A 15,629-nucleotide genomic window follows, 5' to 3' on the forward strand; every position below is an offset into this window, starting at 1 on the left:
ACTATTGTGCTATAAGAAATGATGAAGGAGATGGTTTCACAAAAAGCTGGAAGACTTATATGAAGTGATACAAAATAAAGTGAGCAGAACCAGAATATTGTACACAGTAACAGTGATATTCTAAGGATGATCAATTGTGAAAGACAGCTATTCTGATCAAGGCAATGACCCAAGACAATTCCAAAGGACCCAGTTAAAAAAATGCTATCCACCTCCAGAGAGAAAATTAATTAATTCTGAATGCAGATTGTGGCATACTTTAAAAAAAACACCTTTATTTTCATTGTTTTCTTTTGCAACACGACTATCATGGAAATGTTTTATATGATTTCACTTGTATAATTGATACAAAATTGTTTGCCTTCTCAAAGATTGGGGAAGGGAGGGAGGGAGGGAATTTGGAACTCAAAATTTAAAAAAATCATTGTTAGAAAAATTTTACATGTAATTGGGAAATATTTAACAAAATATAAATAATTTTAAAAAATAAGTAAATAAATGCTATTTGACTGATTGGATTTATGGAACATTAAGGCTACTATATTGTTTGCTTTTATATGTTGTATACCCAATCTGTCCTATTTTTTTAACCAGCACTAAGTCAGCTTGATGATTATGTTTGAGATCTGGTACAACTAGGTTCCCTTCCTTCCCACTTTTTCATTATTTCCCTCAAGATTCTTGAACCCTTGTTTCTCTAGATGAATTTTTTCATTTTTTTCTACCTCTATAATTATTTGATACTTAATTAAATATTTGATTAATATGGCATTGAATAAGTAAATTTAGTTCATTTTGTCATTTTTATTATATTAGCTTTGCCTATCCATAAATTTCTCCAATTATTTAGATGTCTATTTTCATAAAGTGTTTTATAACCTGTATTTTGTATATTGTATAGTTTTTTAAATGAGAAATACTCAAGTGGATTTATTTTATATGGTTCGACTTTGCTCAAGTTATTATCATTGTTAGCACCCACTTTGCTTTCAGTTTTTACTTCCTTCACAAAAAGCGCTCAGGATATTTTGGCAAATAGAAGTCCTTTCTGCCTTTGATGTCCTTGGAGTATATTCGAGACTATATTACTGTACTTGACATCTCACTGTCTTTCTAGTTGACTAATTTAATTGACTTCTAATTGTTATCCAATTTGCTGGGTCTGAGGTGCAACCTTTTTTACAATTTTAATTATTATTAATGGTGATAATGTTTTACGTATTTGTGACAATTTCCTAACTATTGCTGTGTATATAAAAACTTGCCGTCCTTATTTGTTGAAAAGATGTTTTCCCCAAAATCTATAGCTTCTCACATCAGTTGCACTTATTTTGTCCGTGCAAAAACTTTAATTTTATGTATCGACATTATTTTTTGTCTTTTGTAACATCACAGTCTCTAGTCCCATATCTGGTTATGCATTCTCCCCTTAACAAGAGTTGTCTTATCCATCCAATTTCTCATGAGTCAGCAGAGGCCATGTCTGGGAGGACCAAGAACGGCTGTTCTGGTCCCTTCTGACGTGGTGATAGGCGTTTGCCATCCTTTCTAGGCCGCCCCAGTCGGCCTGCGCCGCACTCCATGGTTACAGTTTGGATACTGCGCGGGAGCGGCCGCGGCGCTCGGAGGCAAGTGCTTATGACCAATCTGTGAGTGCCGCTGGAGGCGCGCGAGGCGGCCCCCGCCTCTACCATCAACCCCAGGCAATGTGAAAGCGAGGCACCGTAGCCGCCTCTTCCCCGAGTAAAGGCGAGAGGCGCTTTGCCTGGACTTGTCCCAACTCCACGCGGTAGGCTCGGCCAATCATTGTGCGAATCGTCCTTGATGGACGGTAGAGGGAGCCAATCGGAACGTCGACGCTCGCGGTCGCCTCACTCTCTGCTTGTTAGTGTGGCGCGCGCGCGCGGACCCGAATCCTGTGAGTTCGGGGGCTCTCCAACTACCGTCTTGAGTGGGCGCCATTTTGGATTCCCTCTCTTGAGGGACGCAAAGAAGCCATTCGGGTGGGAAAGTCTGGGCGGGAGCTATTCGGAGGTTTGGTTCCTGGGATTCCTGGCGTCCTAATCTGACGGGTATAGGTCCGAGGGCCCTGGGCCTCGCCGTAGGATCTCGGGGAGTGCTGTGGTTTGGGTCACTCACTGGCCACTCAGTGGATTGGGGGTCTGGGTGATAAGCAGCCTGGTGGACTTGAGGACGGGAGACCTTAATTTACTTCGAGTCGCTCGTCGCCGAGGCACCGTCCTGGGAGAGGGTGTGGCCCAGGTGGTCGGGTGACAGGCCTGGGTTCCACCCCCACCCCGCCCCCTCTCCTTCCACCCTGGTCCCCACTGAGTGAGGGTGGGGGTCAACTCCAGCAGCTCAGGATTTCGGTTGCCCTTTTTTTTTTTTAAAAAGAAGTGGAAGGGGTGTTAAAGATTGATCTTAGTTCAAGCCCCTTGTCTTTTCCAGATGAGGAAATTTAAGACCCAGAGAACTTTGGTGACTTGATCAAGGTCACACAGGTTGTAAGTAGTCACACAAGTTGTAAGTAGCAGAGCCAGAATCGGATTCCCTTCCCCCACCCGCCCCTCCCCCAACACATGTCTCTCCTCTGTTGCCTTGGCCTAAGGCTCCGAATGAGGGAAGCCTCGGTCCATACTATTCCTAAGCCTTTGTTTGATATGTTTTCCCAAATGCTCTATTGCCGCCCTGGCCTCTCCTCCCATCCCACACTTGCTTTCCTGTCTAGTGCTAGATTATTCAATGTATGACCGGCTGATGGTGATAGTGTGTTTTTCCCCTCCCCTTCCCCCATCCCAGATAATGGAGGACACACAATTGGTGGACTGGGAGACTCCGGAGGAGGAGCCTGAGGATTCTAATGGCTCTCCGCCTTTCAGCTTGGAGCCTGTAGGGCGGCTGCACCTGTTCAGCAGCGTTCGAGGACCTGAGAAAGGTCAGAGGGTATTGGGTACTAAAGGGGGCGGGGTGCCTTTATTTGTAGGATTGATATAGGGCAGATGACAAAGTGGTCCTGTCCATGTGGCAGGGGAGATGTAGAGGGAAAAATTCCTCAGTGTTTGATCTGATAACTTACGGGATAACTCATAGCTAACCTAGATACATTTGTGGAATATTTCCTTTGGTGATGACTTAGGAGAATTATCTCCAATGGCCTATGCTTTTCCTATGCTTCTGTCCCTATTACCCCCCTCCTCCATATATTGTGAATCCTGAATATTTCCTATAGAAAATTCTTTAGATTTTCCTTTATTTTTTTCCTAGAGAAAATATAAATGCATGATGAGGGAAACAAAAGAGAAAATTCACTGAAGAGCAGCAATGGGGCAGATCTCTGGCTTTACAAGTAATACCTCATCAAATTTTTGCCCCTAGATTTCCTGCTGTACCCTGGGGAGAATGTGGTTGGCCGAATACCGGGCTGTACCGTGGCTTTGCCTTTTTCGTCCATCTCCAAACAGCATGCAGTAATTGAGATTCCAGCCCAAGGCAGGGCACCTATCCTTCGAGATTGTGGAAGCCTCAATCATACACGACTTCTGAGACCTGCCAAGGTCCTAAGCCCTGGGGTGGGCCACCGGTTGAGGGACCAAGACTTGGTACTCTTTGCTGACCTGCCTTGCCAGTATCATCATCTGGGTGCCCCCTCACTTCCTGGCCCCCGGGGGGCTCTAAGTGTGGAAGAGACACCCAGGGTTCCAGGGATGGGGGGACCCCGATTCCAGGGGGACCTTATTGGCTGAAGACTCAGAAGAGGAAGGAGGTAAATTTGAGGTATAAGGAAGTAGTGGGTAGGAAGAACAGCCTGGGGAATATGAAATTACAAAGTCCATTCTTCTCTTCAGATTCTCCTTTGGACAGGAGTGTCAAGGTACCTGTCACATGCTCCCCCTCTGAAACTGTAGTACCAGAGAGGTGAGTACTGAGGGGCCAGACAACTGAATTTGTAAAGGGAAGTTTACCTGAGGGAAGCTTCAGGGAGGGAGAACCAAGGACATAATAGCTAGGCCCTTAATAATGGTTATTAGTTGGGGTAGGAGGGGAAAAGAACTGGGAACTAGAGTTTTGGGCACTTGAGTACTTTCTTGGGATCTGAATTCCAAGTTTTCTGTCTTTCCTTTTTTCCCATCAGTGATGTGGAGGGAACTTCACCAGGCACCAAGGGTCCAGCACTGCCTCTTACTTTCATTATGGATAGTGACACAGATGAAGAAGATCTTTCCCCAGTAGAACCCACCATAGCTTCCAGGAAAGGCTCTGCTGTAGATAAGGAGTGGAGTAGTACTCATGGAGGGAACCACCCCTCATCTGTGGGGAAGGACAGTGATACAGATGTGGAAAGAGATGAAGGCATCATGGCAGTTCCATCTGAGAACTTGCCCAATGACAGGGACAGTGATACAGATGTCGATGATGAGGGTGGTCTCCAAAGGACCTCAGTTGTGACACCTTTGGTAGGGACTCAACCTTCTTCCTTGGAAGATAGCGGTACAGACTTGGAAGAGGAGAATCTTTCAGTGAGACCAGTTAAAGAAATGTGCCAGCCTGATATGGGGGACAGTGATACAGATGTAGAAGACTCTGTCCCAGCAGCGCCACCTGTAGTCCATCTGGGGAAAGATCAGGTACCCATGGGTGGGACAAACCATACAGATACAAAAAAGGAGGGGGCACCAACAGAACTCTCCACAGGACATCTTGAGCAGGACCAGCATCCCATTGGTGGGGATGGGGACAGTGATACAGATTCGGATGACAACGGATTTCTGACATATGTGAAAAAGAGCCAACTTCCAGGTGAAGAGGACAATGGGGAAGAGTGGGCCCCAGCTAGTGATCACCTGGAAAGGACCACTAAGAAAGTTGGGACGCAGGGTAGGATGCCTATAACAAAACTGGAGCAGCACCTATCTCCCTTCCCAAGGGTCAGCTCAGTAGGCATGGTAGAAACAAGTACTCTAGAGAAGTCAGCCCAGGTACTTTTGGAAGAAACCCAGAATTATATAAACGGGGATAGTGATCCAGATGGGGAAGGTACTGAAGATTTTCAGAACAAGAGTGATGGTGAGTTTTAGTGTCTCCTTCCCTCAATACCCAACCTTCTATAGTAAACAGTAAAGCAAAGTTGAGTGACCTTTTTTGACTCTTTCCAGATACTTCAGACCTAGATTTACAGGATACTCAGTGCTTTGTAGAAGGAGTGAATCAGAACCATGGAGGTGAGACCCACACTGGAATCAAATACCTGGGTGTCTAACGGGAATAAGAGCTCTGTTACACTGTCCCTAAGGGAGAATAAGATTTGGAATAAGAAGTGCACCAGGGTTAGGGGTAGGGCTATTAAGGTAGAAGCTTAAATCCAGACTATATGTTAAGGCTCTCTTTCCTTGTACAATGAGTAGTAAGCATTTGAAAGAGGATGTGTCTTGTTCACCCTAGAGTTAAGTCTACAGTCATAACTTCTAGTCTCCATGTATCTGGGCCTCCTCAAATCTGCAATCATTTCCCCACCCCACTTTGTCTCTTGTTTTACTCAACAGTCTATAAAACTTGTTTATGTTTTGATTCTGTGATACCTCTCAGTCTGTTTCTCTCCTTTGACTCCCTCACGTGGTCCAGATGAGCCATGGGAAATCTTGGCCACTCAGCCGTTCTGCTTGGAGCAGTCAGAAGCATCAGGAACTCAGCCCATCACCCCTTACATTGAATCCCATGGAGCTTGCCCCTCCCCACCTAAGACAGCCTCAGACCTACAGCCTGGGAGCTCAGAAAAAACAGAGCCCTCAAGGAGTCAAGGCACAGAGAATCCAAACACAGAGATCCAGAGACAAACTATGGAAAATGACATGGAGAACCAGGTGATAGAAATAGAGATACCTAGAATAACACTGGAGAGGAAAAAGGAAAAAGGGACTGTTAAGAGAAAGACACTGGCAAATAAGGCAAAGAGATCCAAGAGAAAAAGAGTGAGTCCAGCGGTACAAGCAGAGAGAGCAGAAAGAGGACAGAGATGTGCAGCAAGTAGAGGTCTGCAGAATGTTATGACAGAAAAAGACATCAAAAGTTGTGGAGAAACAAAGGCACTCGAGAAGGAAATGGAGAGGCAAACCCCTGAGAAAGACATATTTGAGAGACAAGCACCAGAAAGAAAAATGAGGAGTCTGGCAGTAGAAGTAAAGGTACCCAGAGAAATGCTGGAAAGAGAGGCAGAGGGACAGATGTCAGAAGATCATGACCAGGAGGTCCAGAATCCAGCTCCAGTATCAAAATCTAAAGTTGAGGAAGGGGTCCTGCAGGAATTAGCCTCAAATCCCCAAATCCACAGTGATAACAGGTGTCAGAGAGGTGAGTGACAGAGGAAATTTTTATTTCAGTCCCTTAAAGTTCCCAAGAATCCAGCCAAACTTATTTTCTCTTCCCCAGGTCTCGATGATAGCAAAATTTTGCCTCTTGAAGAAGTGCCAATGGTAAGAGCTACTCATCTTTTCTCCCTACATCTGCTTTCTCATATGCCACTCATTTCTATAAAATAGAATAATGCTGCACCCTGAGTTCCTGATGCTGGTGCTCTGCATAGTCCTTTCCCTAATGCTAAGCTACTTTTCATTGTCATTTCTGACATTCACATTCTTCTACCTTCTTTGTTCTGCCCCATTATCTAATTTCCAGTTAGCTGTCTCATTTTCACAGTGTGATTATTTGTATCTCTCTGTTTATCTAAATCTGTCTCAGTGAATCAGGGGCTCTCTTCCTACTGTTTTCTTTGTTTGCCTTTCCTCATCTTCCGTAGTACATCTTTTTGTAGTGCCTTTTGCTGGACACTGTGGGGGTGGGACACAGGAAGGTCCAGCAGAAGGAATGAATAAATAAAGCATTGAAGTGCTTACTACATGCAAAGTACTGTGATAAGCTAGAGCTACAAATAAAAAAGTAAGAGAAGTCCTGCTCTCAAGGAACTTCCATTCTGATGGAGGAGATAGGATATATGGAAAGTTTCAGCTGCAAATCAGATGGAAAGGTCCCATGGTCCTTAGGGTGAAGAGACAGAAAGGCAAAAAAAAAAAAGCAAAGTTTTTTCTTTAATGTAATTTCTACTAATAAAATATTAATATCTGATGTCAAACCATTTGACACCAGACTAGGGAGCACTGAGGTTCCTAAGGCTCTTTGAGTTCATGGTTCTGGGCTGTCTCTATCAGAGTCAGGGTAGGTGACAGAGTAGTGGTAGTGGTTTGACTTGTCTAGCACATGCTGCCTCCTAACTCTCCCTCAAAGGGTGCCTTGTTGATTCAGCTAGGCTGGCTTGCTTGTACCGTGGGAGGTGGAAGTTTGTAGTTGGTGGCAATGTCTGGCCTTGTCTATTGAAGTTGACTTCCCAGACAGTGGCTATGAGGGCCAGACTAGAAGCTGGACCAGTGATTTGGGGGGTGCTGCCACACAGATGATCAGTAGTTGTTTCTGACAGTAGTGAGGAAGGTGGGGACCCCTTCTGTATAATAATTTTTTTGATAGTTCTTTGCTTTGAAGAATTGACAGTTTGATGGGGAAAGGAATGCAAAGGAGCAAATGCAAATTAATATAGTATAAACTTAAATGTATTAATCTTATGTTTCCCTTGATCACTATCCAATTTCTCTGCAGGATGACCAGGATTCTTCAAATGTACCTCTTACAGCATCTAAAGTTCCAGTCTCTAAAGCCCCAGCCCCTTCTTCAACTGCCAGAATCACCCGGAGCCAAAATAGGAGAACATCAAAATCACTCCATTCTTCTTCCTCTCCAGCTTCCCAGGAATCACCTATCTTGGGGACAGTACGAAGCAGGAGGCGGGGGATTCCCCCGGCCCCAAATATTGAGCCTCTACTTCCTCAGGATTCTAGAGACAAATCAGAATCTTCTTTTCAGAGCCAGACACAGAAGCCTTTTAGTCCCTCCTCTGGACCAGCTGCCCCTTTGGCCCCTGAGCTCCACCATTCCATCCCTAAAGAATTGCCTGTAATCTCTGAACCCCGCCTGCAGACTCGTCAAAGCCGGAAACGGGGGGCCACAAGAACTTGTAGGTCTACCACAGTTGTATCAGTCCTCCCTGAGCACCCCCCTTCCATTCCAACAGAGAGATGTAAAACTCCTGTGCCCCCATCCAGGGCTCTCCGAAGTCAGAGAGCGAGAGTAGGAGAAATTTCTGAGTCACTCACAGCCACCCCAGAGTCCTCCTATCCTCTGACATCTGAGGCACCTGCCCCTAGAGCTACCAGGAGCCAGAGGGTAGGGGCAGTAGGTATGCTTTTCTCCACCCCAGAGGCCAAGCCTAAGCTCCCAGGCCGAAAGCAGCCTCCAAGTACCAGGGAACCATCTCCATGCCCCAAGCAGCCCCGGAGAGGTAGGTCCCAGAGACAAGAATCCAGCAAGGAAAAAGATGAGAAGCCAGTGGAAGTTGAGGTAAGGAAGCAGGATAAGGATTAGCTCAGGAGGATAAGGCCACACTAAGAACTAATTGGTATCTTTCTTACCTCCAGACTGCCGCAAAGACCCCTGTGGGGATTGCAGAACTAGAAGTTCAGACAAAGGACGAAGTCAAGGGAACACCTAGCCGAAGCTTACGGCGAGCTAGACTCTGTCGAGAAACAAGAACTCCCAAGGTATGGAGAGGAATTGGAAGGAAAGGCCTAGGGTTTTGGAAAGTGGTAGTAAAGAATCCTTTAGAAAGATGGACGATATAGGACCTTAAGAGGAGTCAGTAGGGAGGTATAGGCTTGCTGGGTTTCATTGAAAGATGACTTTTCTTCCTACAGGTGCTCTTTACAGGTGTGGTGGATGCACGAGGAGAGCAGGCTGTGCTGGCACTGGGTGGAAGTCTGGCCAGTTCAGTGGCAGAAGCCTCACACTTGGTGACCGATCGAGTTAGACGTACAGTCAAATTCCTATGTGCCCTGGGCCGGGGGATACCCATTCTGTCTTTGGAATGGTTGCACCAGGTGAGAGAGTAGGAGGGATCCAGAGCAGTAGCAAATACAAATGGCCAAAGATAAAATTACTGACAGAAATTTATGTACAGAGAGATATAAGTTGAAAGAAAAAAATGGAAAGGAGGTATGGTTTGAGGAAGATGAGGGGTAAGGGCTAATAGATGGGCAGAAAAGTCCTGGAGAGGAGTTGAACTGACTCCCACTCCCTGCCTCCAGTCCAGAAAAGCTGGCCGATTCTTGCCACCTGATGAATTTCTGGTGAATGATCCTGAGCAGGAGAAGAACTTTGGTTTCAGCCTTCGAGAGGCACTGAGCCGTGCTCAGGAGCGGGGCCTGCTGGAGGTGAGTGGGGCCCTGGTCACATGCTTTCCCCATAGGTATGTCCATCTCCCACCCCCACCCCTCACACCTACTCTACAGCCTTCTCCTTAGGTTTTTCCTCAGTCTCTCTAGAGGTCTCATTATTTCCCTACCCAATAGTCAGCTGGCCTCTTTTTCCCTCAGGGCTATGAGATCTATGTGACTCCTGGAGTGCAGCCCCCAACCCCCCAAATGGGAGAGATCATCGCATGCTGTGGGGGTACTGCACTTTCTAGCATGCCTCGGGCCTATAAGGTATGGTTTGAAACTAGAGAGGTAGTGGCTTGCAATAGGAAAGCCAAGAGGATGTTGGTAAGGGGAAACAAATAGGAGAGCTGGAAGGGGTCAAAGGATGGGAGGATTGAGGAAGGGAAAGGATGGTGGGAGGATGTAGGGAGAAGTTTTATACTGGTCATAACATGAACTTCTATTCTGAATCAATTTCTTTCCCTCTTTGTTCTTCTCCTCTCCTCATCTCTGACCTTAGTCCCAGAGACTAGTGATTTCATGTCCTCAGGACCTCTCAAGATGCTCTGCTGCTGTTCGGGCTAAGCTGCCTCTCCTTTCACCAGAGTTCCTGCTCACTGGGGTGCTGAGGCAGGAAGCCCAGCTGGAAGCATTCCTCCTACCCACTTCAGACTCTTTACCTTCTTAATACCTTTAGTCCTCCTATCCCCACTCTGCTGCCCACACTGTTTAATACACAGAACATAAAATAAACTATTTAGAAGAAAAATGTGTTTCATGAAAGACTGGCATGATGTATAGAACTTTTGAGATGGGGGAGGTGACATAAGAGCTTCTGAGGGATCATATGGGATGTGGAAGGAACAAGAGAACCTTTTCAGAAGACCTGGTGAAATAAGAGCCAAACACAATGTGAGGGAATATGGGTACCTAACTAAAGCACTATTATGTTTTAGTTTAAAATGCAGCTTAAGTCTAAGCTCTGATCTCACATTAAAACTTACATATTTACTTCAGCTCACTTTGTTTATATCCATAGCACTGAAAAACTCGAATTAACATTACTGGCCTAGGGCTGGGGGCGTGGCCAGAGGCGGGGCTAGTGTAGCGGGAATTCCCGGGCTCCTCCCCTGTCCCTAGTCCTGCTCCCCCAGCCATGGCCCGTGCGCTGCTCTTGGTCCCTGCGGCCTTAGCTTCTTTCGTTCTGGCCTTTGGCACTGGAGTAGAATTTGTTTGCTTCACATCTTTGCAACCACTGCTTGGGGCCACTCAGAAGTTGAGACCAGGTAAGTGGTGCTGGAGCTGGAGCCGGAGCCCCGGAGGAGGGTGCGGCGGTTAGAGAAGGGGGTGAAGCTGACAGATGAGACCCAAGTAAGTGAGGGGAAAAGAAGGAAGTATAAAGGGAGGGAGGGGACTCAGACAGAAAGGAAAGGAAGGGAGGTAGAAAATTTGTAGAAAGATCTGAGTTTAATTCTGGGGAGTGTTTCTGGAGGCGGAAGATAAATATGTGGAAATTTATATGGAGAGCGATACTTTGGAGTGAGGACAAGTATTAAAAGGTAATGAGTCGAATACCGTAGGGAGCAGGGTGTGATAACACTTAATGGCTTTTAAGTTACAAACTAATTTGTTCTTGTGAGACAAAAGGCGCAGGTCAGATGGTTTGCCCCTGCATGGTCACAAAGCTAGGAAGCACCAGAGACATAATTTGAACTCAAGGCTCTCCTAGCTCCTAAGTTTGATTTTTTCCCCCCCAGATGGAACAAAAGTGAATGGATTTGGGTTGGGGATTTTCAAGCCTCTGGGCATTAACAACCTCTTGATCTAAAAGACTTCTCAAGAACCCCCAAATCCTCTTCTCCCCAAATTTCTTTCTGAAAGGTTCAGCCAGCATCACTTGAAGCTCCTTTTTCTATATATAGCCATAAAGGAATTGCTGGAGATGGGAAATAAAGCCACTTAATGGAGAATGGAGAGTAAAAGGGGCATGGTCTAGATAGGTTCTCTGAGTGGCATCAGGAATTAGGGAAGCTTGGTCAGCCTCCAGAGGGACGTGGCCTAAGATTCAAAGGAGATGTTTAGGATAACAGTGATCTTTCCCTGCCCTTTTGACATCCTATCTTCCCCCATCCTAAGATACTCGACAGGATTGGCTGACTGCCCTACAGGACCCTGGCATCTTGGCAGCTCTAGCACAGGATCTGGGGCTGGTGCTGTTATTCATGGGGCAGCACAGTCTTATGGCAGCAGAGGCTGTGAAGACATGGATGGCCCAGCACTTTGGGGTCCTGCAGAGGTCACTCTATGTGGCCTGCACTGCCCTGGCCCTGCAGGTATGGGGGCTAGGCAGCTAGGTCCCCAAGAGAAGTAGAGGCTGGGGAAAGGAAAGCCTGGGGATGAGGGTGCCAGATGGCCTGGGTTCCTGAGTAAACCAAGAATTAAGAGTGAGCTGGGAGCATTCAAAACCTTGCACATTCTAATCACTAAACTCTCTAACCTCAGCTCCCACAACCTCCCTACTGTAGACAGACTAGATCCATTGTTTCCCAAACATACCCCCTTCTTTTTTCACTCCCCATTTACCCGGGCTTGGAATGCCTACCTCCTTCTCTCTTTTCCAAAACCTACACATACTTCAAGGCCTGACCTTCATCCCCGAGCTCCTCCAAGAAGTCTTTACCAATGGCCATAGTTTTAATGTTGATCCCCTCCCTCTTTGGGGCTCCTTTGTCATATTATATGCCTGACAATTATATGTTGCTTTATTATTTATCTCTAGATACACATTTGTTCTCCTAACCAGATTGTAAGCTCCTCTAGGGAAGTGATCACATATCTTATAAATTCACCAAACATCATTTCCTGTGTGCTATCACTGTGCTAGTGATATTCCTAGACTACAGGACTGGCCTGCTCAATATATTTCAGTGGTTCCCTACTACTTCTAGGGTCAAATATAAACTTCCCTGTTTGGCATTTAGAGCCCCTCTCATTCTGCTTCCAATAACCTATGTTTCCAACCCTTATTTTACATTGCTGTCCTTATACACTCAAGTATGTCCAGCCTGGCCTTTTCTCTCTCTCTCTCTCACACACACACACACACACACACACACACCCATTCTACCTCCCATCTCTGGACTTTTGTGCAAACTTTCCACTCCCACCCATACTCACCCCCGTGCTTCCCTTATGCCTCCAAGAATCTCTTGTTTCCTTCAAAGCTCAACTCAAACACTATCTCCTACATGAGACCTTTCCTGGTCCCTTGTATTTATTTTATATGTGCTTATCACTCCTATAGAGTGGGGGTCTCATGAGGGCAGGGACTTTTCATTTTTGTGTATTTATCCCCAGTGCCTAGGACATTGCCTGGCACATAGTAGGCACTTAATAAATGCTGTTGATTGATTGCAAGGTCTGGGATCAAGAGAGGATTTTAGAGTATCAGTGATGTCTCCCTATCCTCTGCCCCCTCCTTCTAAGGCTTAAGAAAAATAAAGCATTATCTGCTACTTGTTTCTAATTCCATCATCTAACATGGTATCCTACATATAGTGGACATCAAAAAACATTTGTGTTTGTTAGTAGGGGTTTGGAAAACAGTCTTGGAGCACCCTGCATGAATTATTAGGAGTAAAAGCCATCAGGGAGCTAGAGACGTGTGTGTGTGTGCACGTGTGTGTGCGCGTGCGCACGCGCGCACGTGTTACAGCATTGTAGGGGGTGAGGAGGGAGCCTCCCTTCAACATACTAGATGAATAGGTCTCTAAGGGGAGTTGAGTCTAGCCATCCTCCCATCTGTTTCTTCCAGGTTGTGATGCGTTATTGGGAGCCAGTACCAGAGGGCCCAGTCCTCTGGGAAGCACAGTCAGAGCCCTGGGTAACTTGGGTACCCCTTCTCTGCTTTGTGATGCACATCATAGCTTGGCTCCTCATTTTTAGTATCCTCTTGGTTTTTGACTATCCTGAGCTCATGGGCCTCAAACAGGTAATATTTCCAGTCCCTGGGTTTCCAGCCTTTGGACTTCATTCCTTACCTCTTCCAAGACTTGAATCACCTTCAGTCTTCCCATGCCCTAACCAATCCTCACAGGGTTTTTGCTCCACCCTAACCAGTCTACAAGTTACCTTTCTTTTCCCTCTCCTAATGGGGCCATGATCCAAAACCCCTCCCCCCAAATCCAGAAATGATGGTGGTTCCCATGGATTAGTAGGAGAGTCAAGAGCCAAGAGTTAGGCTCAGAGGGGAGACCTTAGTCCCAAGGATTGGAGGAGGATTAGACATATCCTTGGAGATATGGAAGAGGTAACCTTGGAAGACAAGCAGAGCCAGCTTTTTATAAGGAATTGAGGGAGGGAATGGAATTAGAGGCAAAGGGATATGATGACTGAATTTCTGATCTAATGTCCTTCTATCCCTTTCCCATAGGTATATTACCATGTGCTGGGACTAGGGGAGCCATTGGCTCTGAAGTCCCCTCGGGCACTGAGACTCTTTGAGCACTTGAGACATCCCGTGTGTGTGGAGCTCCTGACCGTGCTGTGGGCTGTGCCCCGACTGGGCCTTGATAGAATCCTCTTGGCTGCACTGCTTACCCTCTACCTGGGCCTGGCACATGGGCTAGACCAGCAAGACTTGCGATACCTCCGTGCCCAGCTTCAAAGAAAGCTTCAGTTACTTGCTGGGCCCCAAGATGTAGATGCTGAGTGAAATCTAACCCCTAGGATGAAACTATGGTCCCTAGGCTCTGAAGCCCTGACTGCCCCCCCCATTCAAAGTTCTGTTCCCTGAAATCCAAGAGCTGTCTATCTTAGAGAATCTGTCTTCTGGACTTCTACTCCTGAACTTGAGGTTTCTTGAACTTGAGAGGCCACCCCTTGAAGTTTGAGGTTGCATGCTTCTGGGTCCTTAGATGCCTCCCCCCACCCGCCTAAACTCTGTCTCTCCTGAATTCCCAGCTCTACCTCCTAGACTCCAAGTTTCTCTCCTTGTGGACTTCAGGCATGGTTCTCTGGATATAGGATGCAGCTAGTTCCCTGACTTGGAACCCATACTCAGATCCCAGATTTAGTGTCCCTTAATCCAGAATCCGACACCTCAATTCAGTCTACAAAGACAGATGAGATATGGGGGGAGGAATGAGGATTTGGGGCCTGTCCCCAACAATAGGTCTCTTTCTGCCTATTTTCCTCTCCAAATCTTAGGGGAAGAGGTTGGCTCTGATCCCCAACCCCATTCTCAGGGACCTTTTCCTTTTCCTTTATATCTTTACCCACCCTGGAGTTATACTGGAACTGAAGTGTTTTCTAGCCTCTAGACTGAAGTACCTTTCCCTAGCTCCCAATCTCCCATCCTCCAGCCCTTCCCTCAGTGTGCTTAAGGTTCTTTTTAGAATTTCTCCCTCACTTAGGCTCTATGTCCTCAGAGCAGATATTGGGAGGAAGGGGCAGGAACCTCTTCACTCCCCATCTCAGTGACTTCATGTTTTCCAGAGAACTTGTAAGAAGCTGGCAAATAAATCCAAATACCATGTCTTTTTTTCATATGCCACTTTATGGCCACAAGTGTTTATCTCTGGTTGGGAGTTAGTTGGGTCCAGATCCTTTCTTGGGGGGAGATGGGGGACAGGGCAAGGCAGTGGGAGTTAAGTGACTTGCCCAGAGTCACACTGCTAGTAAGTGTTATGTGTCTGAGGTCGAATTTGAACTCAGGTCCTCCTGACTCCAGGGCCAGCACTCTATTCACTGCACCACCTAGCTGCCCCTGGATCTGGATCCTTAGAGAATGGAAGGGAGAACTGAAACAGGGAGGGAGGAAGAGTGGAGTGGTAGGCTGAAGACTGTCTCAGCAGCTACAAAGTAGAGGATGGGGATGAAGGGGTGGAAAGTAATTTATTAAAAAGCAAATGCTTGCAGTAACTAGAGCTACTGTTCCCTCCAGTGGCCACTATGCTTCAGCCATCCCTAAAGCCCAGCATTCTACCTTTTTGAGGATGCCCCAGTCTCCCATCTTCAGGAAGGAGACATAGTTACTTTTTCCACTAGCAGTCTGGCCTGCCAACACCTGGATGATCTCAGGGTCCGATGGGCTGCTGAGTTGAAAGGCGGAAGCCCAGTGTCTAACCAAATCAAAGCCAAGTATCCTCCAAGTCAAGTCTCCATCTATCTCGCCGACTTTGATCCCAGACCCGCCCCACCCCCCAATCACTTTCAATCGCCACTTCCAGCCCAACAGTAATGACCAGCGACCCTAAATAATAAAGCTCTGGGAGCTGAGAAGGGAGGAGGGGCAGGAGATGGGCTGGGCAGGGCAGGACGGCTCTCAGCAGCTGC

General features: G+C 46.6%; 2 protein-coding genes across 3 annotated transcripts; both read left to right on the plus strand.

The window, feature by feature from the left end:
- The first annotated feature begins 1,924 nt into the window (after positions 1–1,924).
- MDC1 (mediator of DNA damage checkpoint 1) lies at positions 1,925–10,062 on the plus strand. Its single transcript, XM_020974228.2, is given in 15 exon segments — positions 1,925–2,072; positions 2,449–2,935; positions 3,376–3,725; positions 3,727–3,763; positions 3,846–3,915; positions 4,133–5,064; positions 5,154–5,219; positions 5,620–6,345; positions 6,424–6,467; positions 7,642–8,439; positions 8,517–8,639; positions 8,793–8,975; positions 9,183–9,308; positions 9,471–9,581; positions 9,814–10,062. Coding segments are annotated over 14 exon segments (3,927 nt in total). The 5' UTR covers positions 1,925–2,072; positions 2,449–2,742; the 3' UTR covers positions 9,982–10,062.
- A 345-nt stretch (positions 10,063–10,407) lies between these two features.
- Positions 10,408–14,847, plus strand: NRM (nurim). 2 transcript variants are annotated; one of them, XM_020974255.2, is made up of 4 exons: positions 10,408–10,579; positions 11,430–11,626; positions 13,108–13,284; positions 13,726–14,847. In XM_020974255.2, exons 1-4 carry the CDS (start codon positions 10,450–10,452, stop codon positions 14,005–14,007), a joined length of 786 nt encoding a protein of 261 aa, XP_020829914.1. In that variant the 5' UTR covers positions 10,408–10,449; the 3' UTR covers positions 14,008–14,847. The 2 variants fall into 2 exon arrangements, with proteins under 2 accessions (XP_020829914.1, XP_020829915.1); XM_020974256.2 differs by lacking the exon at positions 13,108–13,284.
- Positions 14,848–15,629: the final 782 nt, after the last annotated feature.

Source organism: Phascolarctos cinereus, unplaced genomic scaffold (genome assembly GCF_003287225.1).
Source record: "Phascolarctos cinereus isolate Bilbo 61053 unplaced genomic scaffold, phaCin_HiC Scaffold_5;HRSCAF=322, whole genome shotgun sequence".
Classification (NCBI taxonomy): domain Eukaryota; kingdom Metazoa; phylum Chordata; class Mammalia; order Diprotodontia; family Phascolarctidae; genus Phascolarctos; species Phascolarctos cinereus.